At 32.1% G+C, this 15,431-nt stretch overlaps 1 protein-coding gene across 2 annotated transcripts in view; it reads right to left on the bottom strand.

The window, feature by feature from the left end:
• The window catches only part of LOC106461012 (bone morphogenetic protein 2-like), a 59,985-nt gene that overhangs the window by 35,479 nt on the left and 9,075 nt on the right, over window positions 1-15,431 (bottom strand). For both annotated transcript variants that reach the window (XM_022387818.1, XM_022387819.1), the window contains exon 2: window positions 4,943-5,094. In XM_022387818.1, coding sequence (XP_022243526.1) covers window positions 4,943-5,094 — 152 coding nt within the window. The remainder of the gene's footprint in view (window positions 1-4,942; window positions 5,095-15,431) is intronic.

Below are 15,431 nucleotides of genomic sequence, written 5' to 3'. Positions count from 1 at the left end.
TTACCTTATGAAGTTGATAACATTACCTTATGAAGTTGATAACTTTACCTAATGTATAATGGTTGGAGACGGCTTGAATGGGTAATGAAGAAAAACTTTAATATAAGTTTAACATAACAGCAAATGTACAACGTTTCGACAATACCTTATCGAAACGTTGTACATTTGCTGTCATGTTAAACTTATATTAAAGTTTTTCTTCATTACCCATTTAAGCCGTCTCCAACCATTATTAGTCTCAAAGTGGGTTCCTCGTCATCGAATTAGTCCTACTAACTTCAAAACTGCGAGAGAAGTTAGCGGACAAACAAATTAACAAATACACAACTTGAATTAATATAAGATTCTATTAAGATAACCTTAAAGAATCCTTATATTCGATACTCGTCACAAAATCTGAGAGTTGCATTATTAACCTAATCATTCCACCGACGTATCTTAATCAAATGGAAAATATCGAAAAAAATACGATCTGTATTTAACATTTATTTTACTCATTAAGATTAGTGATCAAAAAACATGATGATTTATCCTCTATCTTTAAAGCGTTCTTTGATATCTTACCTCGTAAAACAGTTTACGAAGGTAAGGCTTTTTTTTTGTACAGAGATTTAAATTATCAGCGATAAGTTCGTGGGAGGTTTCAGTTACTTACACAGAAATTCTAGTTTAAAAATCTGTAGAAATTAATCTTGTAATCGTGACATTTTAGTTCGAGATATGTTAGTAAGTAAACTCTGGATGATTCATAGAATAAAATGCTCATCGCGCGATCACGCTAGTTCCTTTACGGCATGTGAAGAACAGCAATAACTCACACCGGTGGTCTAAAAGAAGTGTCACGTGACGCATGTCAAGATGCGAAGATCTTTCGGAGATCGGTTGAATGATACAGCTAAAGTCAAGAGAGAGGAATTATGAGTTCAGGTGTATATATTTTATGGTCTGTCTCCTCGAACAACGTCGGTTGTCATTCTAAAAACGAATGTGTGTGTGTCTGACAAACTGCCTTCTCTGATCGTATTTTGTCGCCCACTCAGGTTCGTTTATATATCTATACTAACGTGGTTGATGTGAGTGATATGAAGAGTCAGATAGCGAACCGAAAAGTAAACCCAGTATTAACTGTTATAACAAAATATTTTGTTCAGTTGGTAGGCCTACATCTTTCCCTCTCGGAATGTATCTTTGTTTTGGTTTTATTAAACATCAATAAACAATTTTATTATTATTATTCTTAGAGAACTATTTTTAATATAGTATTGAAGAATAATTGAAGAATTATCAGGATGGTTAGGGTTAAGTAGCTGGTTCTGAATAACTTTCCTATTGTTTCTGAAAGTCTCAAAATAGCATAGATGTGGAATGGTCAGTAACAGTATGGTGTCTCTCCGAACCGCATCTAATTCTGTCTGTAATGAATATACGGAAATCTTCAGCAGCTGATTATATGATAAACGCATTGTTGCCCGATGAAGATTCCGGTAAGAGGGCCGAAAGCTCGCAATAAAAGTATTTTAACGTAGAGAAAAGTCCGTTTATAATTCTACGTTATGAGTCTTAAAAAACAAATGCAGACTTGGCGTTACACTCAAAACTACATTAAAAACCCCATAAACTTTGAGGTAGGTAATCAACTGAAACAACAGTCATCACTTGTCATTTTTTCTGATCTGTGATACCCCTTGTATATAACTTTTTTTAAAATCACATTACGTGTATTTCAAGCTAATCACATTCAGTATATATATGAATATATCCATCACTGTGTCAAAAGCCTTTTAGCGGATAACTCAGAGATTGGTTTTACGTAAGATTTCTGAAGTATAAGTCTAAACAATTTTACATGAGACATCATTTCGTAGAAGCTAGTTATTCAATATTATTAGCTTTAAAAATTGTTTGTAACTCATTTTAGTTGAAAACAAATATGGCTACAACAAACATTTCTTAAGTTTTGGCCGAACAAACATTTGGAAAGCTATTGTTGAAACAAACATTTATGGGTAAAGGCGGAAAGAAACCTTTGTTAGATTTTGACTGAAGCCAGGAGGCTATGGTTGAAACAAGATTTTGACTAAAGAAACATTTGGTAGATTATGGCTAAGAGTAATATTTAGTAAACCAGAAAGGGCAGTGGAAGTTCTTATTCTTTGAATGAGAATTGTATATCAATTTTTGAACTTAAATGGTAGATCATTTTGAAACTTTAGTTAAGCTACATAAAGTAGTCGACTATAATATATATATATATATATATATACTACACACACACACACATATATAGACACATATACATTTATATGTGTGTGTGTATACACATAAATACATAGACACATGCATTTATATGTGTGTATACGCATACACACGCATACATATATGTATATACATAAATAAATGTATATATATATACATACACATAATTACACACAGACACAGACATATATATATATATATATACATAAATACATACACACACAAGGAGAGTATTTGTGTTTGCATTTCGAATTTATGGCAAAGCTATAGGACTGTCTTCTATGTTGAGCTACTGACCAGGTTTGATAGGTCATTCTTTTTGTCAGATTATCTTCTGTTGAAGGCGTATCATTGTTTGCATACTAACTTCACGATTTTGAATATCTATACTATTAAACTAAATGTGATTGTGTAAAAATCCTTGTACAGTTAAAACTACTAAACAAACGTCGAGTGTGTAAAAACCTTGATGTAAATAAAAATACTAAACAGAAGTCGAGTATGTAAAAACTCTTGTCTTATTAAAGGTACTAAACAAACGTCAAGTGTGTAAAAACCTTGATGTAAATAAAAATACTAAACAGAAGTCGAGTATGTAAAAACTCTTGTCTTATTAAAGGTACTAAACAAACGTCGAGTGTGTAAAAACCTTGATGTAAATAAAAATACTAAACAGAAGTCGAGTATGTAAAAACTCTTGTCTTATTAAAGGTACTAAACACACGTCAAGCGTGTATAAGTATATTTTCTATTTTCAAGTAAAATACAAACATTCAGTGCATCTTCATTCTTTTCTGCGTCTAAAACTAAACACCCGGTTTAAACTAAACTATAGATACACTTCTTATACCGATTCTGCTAAACTTAGTTTGAATGTATATAACCCTGAACACTCCTTCATGTAAAAACAAATAATCAAATATAACCCAGAACATTCCTTTTCCTAACAATAATCAAATATATCCCTGAACATTCATTTGTCTAAAAACAAATAATCAAATATAACCCTAAACACATCCTTACATAAAATCAAATAATCATATATAAACATAAACACTCCTTTACACAAAAATAAATATTCAAATATTACCACAAGCATTCCTTTATATAGAAATAAATAATCATACATAACCTTGAACACTCCTTTACATAGTAAAAAATAATCAAATATAACCCTGAACATTCCTTTACATAAAATCAAATAATCAAATATAACCCTGAATACTCCTTTACCTAAAAACAAGTAATCAACAGAAGTGCGCGCACTATCGTTTTCCTAGCAGCTTTATCTTCTAAAATATAAAATGCATTTAAAACGTATCTTTAGTAGTTAAATATATCTTGTCAGGTATATATAAATATAATGTTTCAGACGAAATTCAATTTACGCCCTTGTATTTGACTTAATACAACGTTTTTAAACGTTTTAAATATCATAACTTAAAAGTTGCTTTAAATGTTTTTGAAAAATTAATGATATTACAATTTTATTTGCGTGTAGGCTTCCACTTTGTCATAATTGGTTAAATCTTGTTTTACGTGTTGGTCAAGTGATCCATGGATGATTATTTATATGTGCATGTGTTCACAGTTACATATCTATATACCATATTAATTATTTACGTCTTTATGTAATTTATTTAAAAAAACTAGGTCAAGTTGATTTGAAACAAAATAAAATCATATATTGAACATCAGGGTTTACAAAGCAAGAAATAAACTGCTTTCAAATGACTAGGATTTATTACAATATTTATATTTTAACAATCAGGTGATGTTAGCAAAATATATAGTAGTGTTAGAAGTGATAAGTTGGTTTATCAAACGCACCACCAAAACACTGTTGGGCAAACACATCACCAGAACACTGTTGTGTGTTTTACAGCAAAACCACTTCTGTGATCCTATCGGTGTAATCCATTTCTTATGTAATTATTCGAGAGTAAATATACGGTGTGTGTGTGTGTGTGTGTGAGGTTATTTTTGGCATATTTTGTTGGCTTGAAAAAGAAACCAATACGTATGTGTGTGTATATTAGTGGAATTTGATCACTGACTCCTGTTTTAAGAAAGGGGCACTGTTCTCTAACCCATTTCCTGTTTGTATGGACGCAAATTATAGTCTTTTAGTTCCCTATCTTTATATTATTATGATAGTTGTTAATCACGCACATAAGTTCGGAACGAACTCATAATGTAAAAAATACATACATTTCTGTTTAATTTTTTAACAGACCCCCATTGGCACAGCGGTATGTCTGCGAACTTACGACGCTAGAAACCGGATTTCGATACCCGTGGTGGGCAGAGCACACATAGCCCACCGTGGAGCTTTGTGCTTAACTTCCAATATACAAACATTTTTTTTGCATAAACGGTTCGTGTACTGATTGCATAATCTAATGCTTTTCTTTTGTGAAATCATCTTCTAAGTTCTAGAAAATTTAATGTTTAATGTAATCAACTTAGTATAACTAAACAAAATTGTTATGATAAGATAGTGGCTTATATGTCTTACAGAAATTATAGAAAAATAACCAATCATGATGCCTAAGTTGTGTATGTATTTAATTTTGACTACTTTCAACTTCTATTCGTTAAAATATTTTACGTTGTTCATCATATTGGGAAAATAGTTATTTCTTTTTTCTCAGACGTTTCACACTTTTTTTTAAAAACCTCTTACCTCAAGCAAATGAGATCGTGGATCCTGATGTGACTCTTCTGTTTTAGGTTTCGGTTTCACTTTATAAACATGCAGCTCAGCCTCCAGTATCCGTTCATTTTTAGGGACATTAGACGTCATGTTGAAATAAAAGTGCAGCGGGTTATCCAGATCTTCAAGAAACAAAAAATAAACATAAAATATTTCACACTTTTACAGTATTTTATCAATGAGTATTGTATTTCAGTTGTCCTTTACTCTCCAAAGTAAACATATATTTGTATAAATAATTCTTTAAAGAATACGTAGCATTAATTCTATTAATTTGTTCTTTGAGATAATTTAACAAAAACTCAATAACTGAATATATATATATATATTACAATCACCTTCTTTTAATACACTTATGAGGTTTTGTCACAAGTTTTACCAGACCAATATATTTCAAGTAAAACGATATTACGAGTTACTTCAAAATTTACTAAATTAACTGTCTTTCAGTAACTGTGTGCTTCCAGTAGTGGGCTGTCGTAGTTTAGTAGACTACTATTAACTTCTGCGCACAGTGAAGGATGTGTTCTAAATGCACGTTGCCACACACACATCGCAAAACGAAAGAGTGTGTTTATTGAAGTGTTGTGCATCTCGACTTTATTGCAAGGATTTTTACGAATAATGTAAAATGTTACACATTTCTGATCTTTACAGAGGATGTACATGTTAGCCATAATTTTGACCTTACTGACAGAAGTTTTACAGAGAATATTAATGTTATACATTATGAATACTGAGAGAAAATTTACGGAGGATGTAAATATTATGCATTTTGACCTTACTGGGGGAAATTTACCGAGGATGTAAATGTTAGACACATTGACTTTACAGAAATATTTTTTTTACGAAAGAGTTAACACTTTATTTTTCAACACAAGATCGAAAAATGAAATACAAAGTTTAACCCATTCAGATGCAGGGAAAAAATTATAAATCATGTAATACATGCACCTAAAAGTTAAGTATTTTATATGCAAGATACTCACACTGTCGTGTGACACATATCATTACACATCTCACAATAATATCGAAGGCATCTGAAAACAAACGTTTTTTATAACCTGTTTTTTAAGCTTAAAGCACGATGAATATGAGTTGAAGTATTTTACTGTTATTAAGGTAAAAAATATTGTAAAAATATTCTTATAAGTCAGAACGCGTACTGTCACATTGAATATTTACTCAGTTGTTTTTAAAGATACTAAACTTAATCGTTTCTTTTTTATTTTGTTGCAGCAGAGATAACCAAACACAGTTTTAAATATATAAAATAAGATTGTCTAATATTATGCAAGTAATTTCGCAAATCACGTCATTTTCTGTTTCTTTTAATTCATTGGAACATTTTATATATAGTAGCAACATAGCATATAATATATATCATTGCAAGTCAATCTGAAAGTCCTTTTACGAAAAGTTTTAGAGATTGAAAATTAAATTTAACTCTTGGTAAAAGCAAATACCCTGGTAAAAAGAAATGTCGATTTACCTCAGGTGTTTACCAACAAAACTTTTTATCTCATCCTGGAGGATTTTTGTACTTACTCCATTCTACCAAATTTGGAACTTACTTACCTCAGTGTCATTGGATAATTCATTGTTTTCATATCAATAGTGCGTTTTCTTTATGCACAGAGAAAAAACCATTAACAACAAACCGACTGTTAACTACTTCAACGACTCTAGTCATAAGTAATAATTTAGCAATTTGTATGTTCTGTAAACTTTGGATTTTGTGTTCCATACGCTTAGACATATCATATCAAGCAAGTGTCCTTTAAAACATATCACCAAGGCAACGTCGTTCTTTCTTTAATGTATAAGAACAGGTAGCATTAAAAAACCCAGACCAGTTATTTTTATCAAAATAGATAAAGGGATGAAAAAAGGAGAAGGCTTGTTATAATTTACTAATAGTGAAGGTCTTATCGACATGTAGTTCGCTGGACTAATCTGTTGAGAGAATAAAAAAGCTATATGGCTTTATGGAATAAGATTCGTGTATATGTTAGACGGAGGAGCATAGTTGCGAGTGAAATGGTTATTATCTGAATCCTACGTCTAAACTGCAGCGCTTAGCAATAGTTATTTATATTAGTGGTTCATTATAGTACTAATAGAGCTTTTTTGCTGACGGCTGCATTTACCGTTGTCCATAAACTTTTAAGCAGCATAATTAAGTACGAATGAAATATTGAGAGGTCGCTCTTATCTACGTGAACCGCCAATGTTTTTCGTTCGTTTTAGCATTAATCGCTTTTCGTGATCTACAACAAGAACTAAAGTTTTTATTAGACACAAAATATGAACGGAATAGTACACCACAGTTAAATTTCACTTTGTTTTTTGGTCCCGGGGGTCTACAAAGATCTCAAAGTTTACAAAATAAAGAAAATATTCATTTTTGAAGGTGGAATAAGCTTTACTCAGTTTAGAGATGACGTATTACATCAGTGCTTTTGACATAAAATATTGCTTATTGGTCTTCGTAGCTTTGTGATAAATAAAACAAAAGAAACATCTTTTTATATTGCTGTTTCGCTTTTCGAGAGACAGGAAATCGGTGATAAGGTATGAAGCAAATAACTAGTTTTAATGTTTTTGTAAGTTTCATTAACTGCATTTATGACTTTTTCATATATATATATAATATAATTATTTGTATAATTCTTCACTTATTACTAAGTATATTTTTGTAAGAGGATTATTTTGCATTGTTAACTTAGTATGTGGACTGAGGAATAACCTAACTTTCCTTACCTGGCCGAACAATTGTGAGATAGTATTAAGATTACGGTTTAAAATGTTGCTCTCAGTAAAGGTATCCAACAATGCATCCTGATCACTACAAACTTTGGTCTTATAATACTGCAAGTCCGTAATTAGACAGATGTATTAAATTAAGTATTTTAATTTGTCGTTTAATTTTTAGTTCGGATCTGTGTACATAGCTTGATGTAATCACAAGCTAATGATAATAGTTTTTTATATTTCTTTGAGATTTTTCAATAAATCCAACAAGGTGTTCTAGCGTCTCAGTAATACAAAGTAAAAATAAATCCAAAATACAACATTTTGTACCTACATAAGGATATCCTTAGATTTTTTTATCTTGTATATGATGTTTAATATATTGGTGATAGTTTAATATTCTCTACATGTGAATTAGTGTTATTCTACAACTGCTAATCTTTATTGGTCCCATTGCGTTAACAAAAAGCATTCGCTGCACATTCGTCACTAGATGGCTATCCCATCGATGCTCAATATTAACATTAATATTTAACAGCAAATATATCTTCTTTGAATTTAGTCCAAAAGAAAAGTTTTTTTTTTTCTAATTTACGTTACCACGAGAGTTCTAGTTAGTGAAACAGCGTGGACAAATAAAGATGGTCAAGTTGATAAGTTTTCGGGTAAGCGGTCACTCGGTGAGCTCTCATAAATCACTCCCCCTACTGTGAGAGGTTGCTTCCCAAAAGAGACCAATCGACATTGTATAAACAAAGAAACTTAGGCTAGAGATAGAAAACAAAAACCCCCATTTAATTTATATTTGATATATATTTTTGAGGTATGTATGTAAAGTGTCGAATAAAGATATTTTGTATTACACACACACACACACATATATATATATAAACACTAATAGTGTTACCTAGGTACTTTGGACCAGTTTACCTGGTTGTTATATCGAAACATGGCATTATTTTCGTTTCAATTTATTTATTTTTGGTCATAACAAACAGCGAATTGTATTTTGGGAAGAGTAGCATATAACAATACTTTCTATTCTCTGATTATTCGTTCACTGTCTCTCTTAATATTTCTTAACTTAGCTTTTGCACTAAACGAGACCTATAAAATAATTCTTGTTTCTGTGGAACATGTTTTAATCTAAAAATCATAACCAACTAGCTTTAAAATAGGATTCTATGTTCTTATACACATAAGAATGCAAATAGGGTGGGAGGAGCCGGGCAGGCCACCCACCCACCTCTTCCTCTTTTTCGCCCTGATTTTTCCCGCATTGCAAAGCCTTAATGCAATATATTTCACACCAGGTCCATAAGGAAGGTTATGAATTGCATCCATGTTTTCATCATGTTATCTGCACCAAAGATCTGTAGAGACTCTGCACCAAATTACTCTATTGTTGGCGCCAAACTGATCTCAGATTCAGAATCTCCTTTAAGATTCTTTGTCACAGGAACATATAGTCTGGTTGTGTTGCGCCCATTCTTTTTGATTTCCTTTAGTATCAATAGGTTTACTTTTACTCCAGGAACATTTTGTGTTGAAACTGAGACAACATAATAGTGAGCCTAGCTCTTTTTTATTCCTTTTTACTGAGTCACATAGATCGACTGAATAAATGTTTATTAGTTAATTCAAATGAGATCCTTTGATCTGTAGTGCATTTTAAACGTAACAAACTGCGTACAGTCTGAGTAAAGCCAGGCTGGTTATGGCCTAGTGGTTACCGTGCCGGGCTGTGTATCCGAAGGTCCGTGGCTTGCGTCTTGTTGGTATAAAACAAAAATCGCGCTTCACACTTTGGGGTCATAAGTGCATTATAAGAGCGACGATCAAATTCCGCTATTTGATCTGCTAAGATCAGCTCAAGAATTGGAACTATCTAGTATTGACTAGCTGGTAGAGAAAATAGTCCTCGTGTAGCCTTATGCGATTATCCTAAATAAACAAATTGTATAATTGTCAATGGCATCGAAACCCGGTTTCTAGCGTTGCAAGTCCAGAGACATAGCGGTATGCCACTGGGGGATCCAAATTGTATAAAATCACTGAGGGTGCCAGCGTGTCATTTTCGGAATTCTGTGGCTCCATGGTGCATGAGCCTAATATCTCACAGAAAGAACAAACATAGAAAACAGACATTGAACTCAAATATAACATAATTTCCACCCGTTATTTGCGAATTTTAACAAAACTTATTTGAACTGTTTCAACTCTTTTTTTTTTTTACTTTCTTAGATATTTTACTAACATTAGTAAGAATTTATTGTAATTGTTTCTCAATACAGTTCAATTAATATGCCTGTGATGCACTAAATTCTATCTTCCCAATTCCTAATGCCATACCTAAACCAGTCTCATAGGTAGGTATCTTTGTAACAGTTCAATCACATTTAGACAGTAAGAATGGCTGAAGAATACAAAACACCTGTCATGGCTACCAAAATAAATTAAGTGATTATGGTTCTTATCTTAAAGCATGGTTAGTATTAAATGAAATTTTCGTATATATATATATATATACATATATATGTGTGTATAAATAGATATCCCTCGATGAGATAAGATCCTCACCCCAAACACACGCACCTATAAAAACGTGGTTACACTTATAACAGAATATGTTGGTTGAATATAAAATAATCGCTCCCCTGGTGGCTTAACGGTAAGTCTGAGGTATTATAATGCTAAAATCGGTTTTTGATAGTTGCAATGGGCAGAGAACGGATAGCTCACTGTATAGCTTAGTGTTTAGAAACAAACAAGAAAAATATAAATTAATGTTCCAGTAATACAACCTATCAGTACTCTGAACTCAAATTGTAGCTGCACAATGCTCAAAACGCCTCTGCTATTCATTATCGTGTATTTTTTCTATTGTTCTTTTTTTAATTGATCTATAAAGTATTTAATAAAATCTTACTTGGTCAAACTTTGTATTTTTCAGTTTATACTCAAACGCACATTCTCAGACACGTCATTCTATAACATCACTGTAGAAACCAGTAAAATTCACTTCTATAACAACCGCATATACTTCATCACTGTACAAACCAGTAAAATTCACTTCTATAACAACCACACATATTTCATCACTGTACAAACCAGTAAGATTCACTTCTATAACAACCACATACACTTCATCACTGTAGAAACCAGTAAGATTCACTTCTATAACAACCACATATACTTCATCACTGTACAAACCAGTAAGATTCACTTCTATAACAACCACACATATTTCATCACTGTACAAACCAGTAAGATTCACTTCTATAACAACCACACATATTTCATCACTGTACAAACCAGTAAGATTCACTTCTATAACAACCACATATACTTCATTACTGTACAAACCAGTAAGATTCACTTCTATAACAACCACATATACTTCATCACTGTACCAGCCAAAAGTTACATTTCTATAAGAGCCACGTATGTATGTTGTTTCGAAAATAATCAGGCATACTGATATTTTATGATAAGTATACATACTGTTCTTATAACAGCTATCTTGCTGATCTATTACAAATAATATCTGACTGAATTCAGCTCTTTTAAACCAAACAAGTTTTATTTCTACAATTACAAAACATGTTTTATTTTCATATAAAAAGAAAACAAAAAACAGACATGTTTCATTTCTATAGCACCCAGACATACTTATACCAACGGCATTGCCCTTAAATAATTTTTGAATGACAAAAAATGTTTTGAAAGAGAACCAATTCTATTGGTCTTCTGGCGAAACGCTAATTGTTTTCAGTGTTTTTATTACGTATTACCTGTGACATTTGATTCGAGCGATCGTTTCGCCCAAGTTCAGTTAATGACATGCTATAGTTCAGGGTATGAATTACAGTACCAAATAAATTATTGGGATCGTTTTTGGATTTTTTCTGTTGTCTTCTGACTTTGCACTTTCTTCTGCCCAGTTGTTACATAATCACTTGGCTACCTACTTCATCATGGAGTTTTACATGCTCTCACTGTAGGCTTTAATTTATTCAAGAAAGGACTGCGACTTCTTAACCTGGTGATAATAATAGTGTACAACAACCCCGTAGTAACTGCCGGTTAGTGAATTTCAAGTTTTTCGTCAAAGACGGCAGCCGTTAATGAAACTTCAATTTAATTGTAATCGTTTGGATAAAACTTGCATGAATGAACCTGCTAATAACCAGGGAGTTGAAGAACGCCAAGGTTATGATTAACAACAGCTCCAGCTTTGACGCCTCTGAGGTATGACCACCTTTCTGAAGGTTACAGGAAATTCTAATAGCAGGGTCTACTCTAAATAATAACCAAGAATTCAACTTTCAAGACATACTCTTTCATTAAGAATATGCGAACCATTTTTGCAATTTCAATCATTCTGTTTCTTAGCCAGTTCTTGAGTAGACTAACAGTGTCAAGAATATTTTATTGGTAGTTCTGAAGTCAGCTATCTTTTCGTTCTTGAAAAGCCATCGACACTTACAAGAAACGGGTCAGTTGTCTAGCTTGAAATAAAAAAACACAAAAAACATGTTATACAGTGTTTTGTGTAAGAGAAATTTCTTTGCAACAACATAACCCTAATGTCTTTTACACAAGGAATATTCTAAGGCCATTAAATTATGTCTTTAAATACCTGTATAAGGCTGAAAATAATCTAAAAAAAGTTTTTTCTACTGACAAAAAATGTTGTTATACAAAATTACATGTATTTAAAGTATAAATGATCCCAAAGCAGTAAAACCCATCCGAGTTTTAAAAAATTAATAAGCTAAGTAATAACTATTTTATAATTAACGCGGTTTAATGTAATATAGAGTATATATAATTCATCATTTTAGCGCCCCTCACCGATGGCTTAACGGTAAGTTTGGGGGATTATAACGCTAAAAAACCGGGTTTCGATACCTGCAGTTGGCACAACGCATCGTGTAAATTCATGCTTAATAACAAGAGAGAAAACAAACTAAATAATTTTATTACTGCGAATAATTCTGCTGAAAGTGTTTGACTCAGCAATGTAAAAATCACAATTAGCCTAAATATAATATTTATTTAATATAAAATAGCATTAACTTAAGTGGATGTCGAACTAGGGTTAGAAAACTTTATACCCTCATTACACAGTGTCGAGTTGAAAAACTTCAGCTATTGTTATTCATAGGGTATTGAAATAGTATTAGAAAAATTTTACGCATTGTTATGGTGTGTTGAAACAATGTTATAAAATTTCTATTCTTGTTATAAGGCGTTGAATATTGTTAGAAAACTTCCACTATTATTATAAGGCGTGTGGTTAGAAAACTCTCGTACAAAACACCTGAAGATTATCTCAGTACTAAGCTTTATTTTTATTAAATATATATTGTCCTCCCGGCGCAGCGGCATGTTTGCGGACTTACAACACTAAAAACCGGGCTTCGATACCTGTGATGGGCAGAGCATAGTTAGCCTATTGTGTAGCTTTGTGCTTAAATTAAAAAACAAATTAAATATAGATGGCTTGATAAAATCATATTATTTCAGGTTGACAAAAGAAATTAAATTTTTTCTTTACAGTATTCATTGAAAAATATTCACGTTATTACTCTTATCCTTTAATTCACCAAGCTGAATTCTTTAGAAATTTTATAACATCAAAATGTACCAATTTTGAGGTACTGTACTTTTGCAACTCTACGATGAATTAGCTAATAAAAGAATTCTTATAAACGTGTAACACTTGGTCCAAAATTCTCTTTATCCCCACTTTACTGCTTCAATAATAATAAAACAGGTAAGCCCCCCCCCCAGTGGCACAGCGGTATGTCTACGGACTTAGAACGCTAGAAACCGGGTTTAGATACCCGTGGTTGGCAGAGCACAGATAGCCCTTGTGTAGCTTTGTGCATAATTAAAAACAAAACAAACAAACAAAACAGATAAATTGTATTTCTTAATGCTCTACACCCAGAATATAAATTTAATTTGCAATATAGTCAACAGTACCAACCACCAATTCTTGGGCTAATCTTATTTAACTAAGTAGTGGGATTTGATCGTTACTCTTATGTTGCATTTCAACCCCAGTGAGACGTCAACCATGAGTCTTCGTATTCATAGTACAGGTAATATAACTACTGCGCCACGCCCGACCAATAAAGAAGACCAACACTCACATTGTAAATGTTATTAAAAGTTTACTTAGCACGATAGTAATTTGCAAAAGTAAGATGTTTCGTTGACTACTTCATTTATTCTATCTAAGGAACCAGATATAAAAACAAGAAATATCACAATAATATGAAATATTGACTTCATATAACTAACTAAAGAGATGAACAGTTCGATTTATAAGTAGCAGTCTCTAATTGTGAACTGATAAACATGAAGGAAGGCAGCTAGTTAACAGCACCCATCGTCAACTCTTGGGTTACTCTTGTCCGATCGAATTGTACGATTTGAACGTCACTGTTATGACGTACCTACAGGCTCAAAATGCGAATCACGTTTTTTGCGACAATGAGCTCGTTGTCACTTTGGATTCAAAGTCCAGGCATACTAACCATTAGGCTACGCCCTATCCATTTTAAAATGAATGAATTTGAATAAATTAATGGGCACAACAAGGATATTTACTTTCACATAAATATGGTATTTTTGTTGAATGCTAAAAAAATAAACAATCCAACAGGATCAACTGAAATCGCTTAAGTTTCGAAAATGTAACTTCCAAAAGAAAATTAAATGGGTACAAGCCTCATACACAGATGTAAATCAACTCATGAAATACTTAAGTAACCTACTTAGCGTAGTGCTTTGTATTTGAAATTAAGTAGTTCAATGCCAATGTTGATTTTGGAAAACTATGATTATCTGAATAACAGTTTTCAATCTCAAAGACATCTCGTGTGCGGATAAATTAAGCGACCAAAACGTAATAACTAACCAGCAAACCCATCGGCCATAAGGACCTTGTCCAACTCTGCAAATTGAATAACAAGATTCACTATCATTTTCATGACACGTCCAATATGCGGACAGTGTTTAGAAGCATAATTTCACAAATACTGGATTCTTCGATCTCCAGACCGACACACTAACAACTAGGCCACACCCAGTCCACTTTGATCAAAGATTCGTGGAGTAATCTCAACGCTGTATCGCATTATTTGGAATTAAGTAGTTACATATTAATATTTAATGAGGAAATTTTAATCAAAGCTTTATCTATATTTGGAAATAAGGAATTAAATATTAATACTTAATTTAATCAAAGACTTATCAAGTAATATAATTATCTTAGCGCATTATATTCGAAAGAAAGTAGTTAGGTATTAATACTTAATGTGGGAAAATGTTTTTATTATTACGTTTAGAATAAATGAATCAGATTAAGACCAATCTAAAATAGTTAACACTAAAACTATTATTACCTGTGCTTCATCTTTCAGCATCTTGAGTGTTACTCCAATATTACGTTTGTAATTTTGATGCATAAATTCTAATTAAAAAGTATGCGTAACATTTATTATATCTTAATGAAACATCCACGAGAGCGCAGGCTTTCAGAACTATGCATTTAGTAAATTGTTTTTGTTTTTAATAAGTGGTGAAACAAAAATATGTCTACCGTAAGGTTTATGTCTATAATTATATCGGCGAAAAACTGCTTTTTTCATTTTCCTTCGGAAAAGGTTTAAAAACTGCTTCTGAACGT

Source organism: Limulus polyphemus, unplaced genomic scaffold, assembly GCF_000517525.1.
Source record: "Limulus polyphemus unplaced genomic scaffold, Limulus_polyphemus-2.1.2 Scaffold880, whole genome shotgun sequence".
NCBI classification, from domain to species: Eukaryota; Metazoa; Arthropoda; class Merostomata; order Xiphosura; family Limulidae; genus Limulus; species Limulus polyphemus.
The sequence above is the reverse complement of the archived record's forward strand: the minus strand, read 5'-3'. Positions and strand labels throughout refer to the sequence as shown.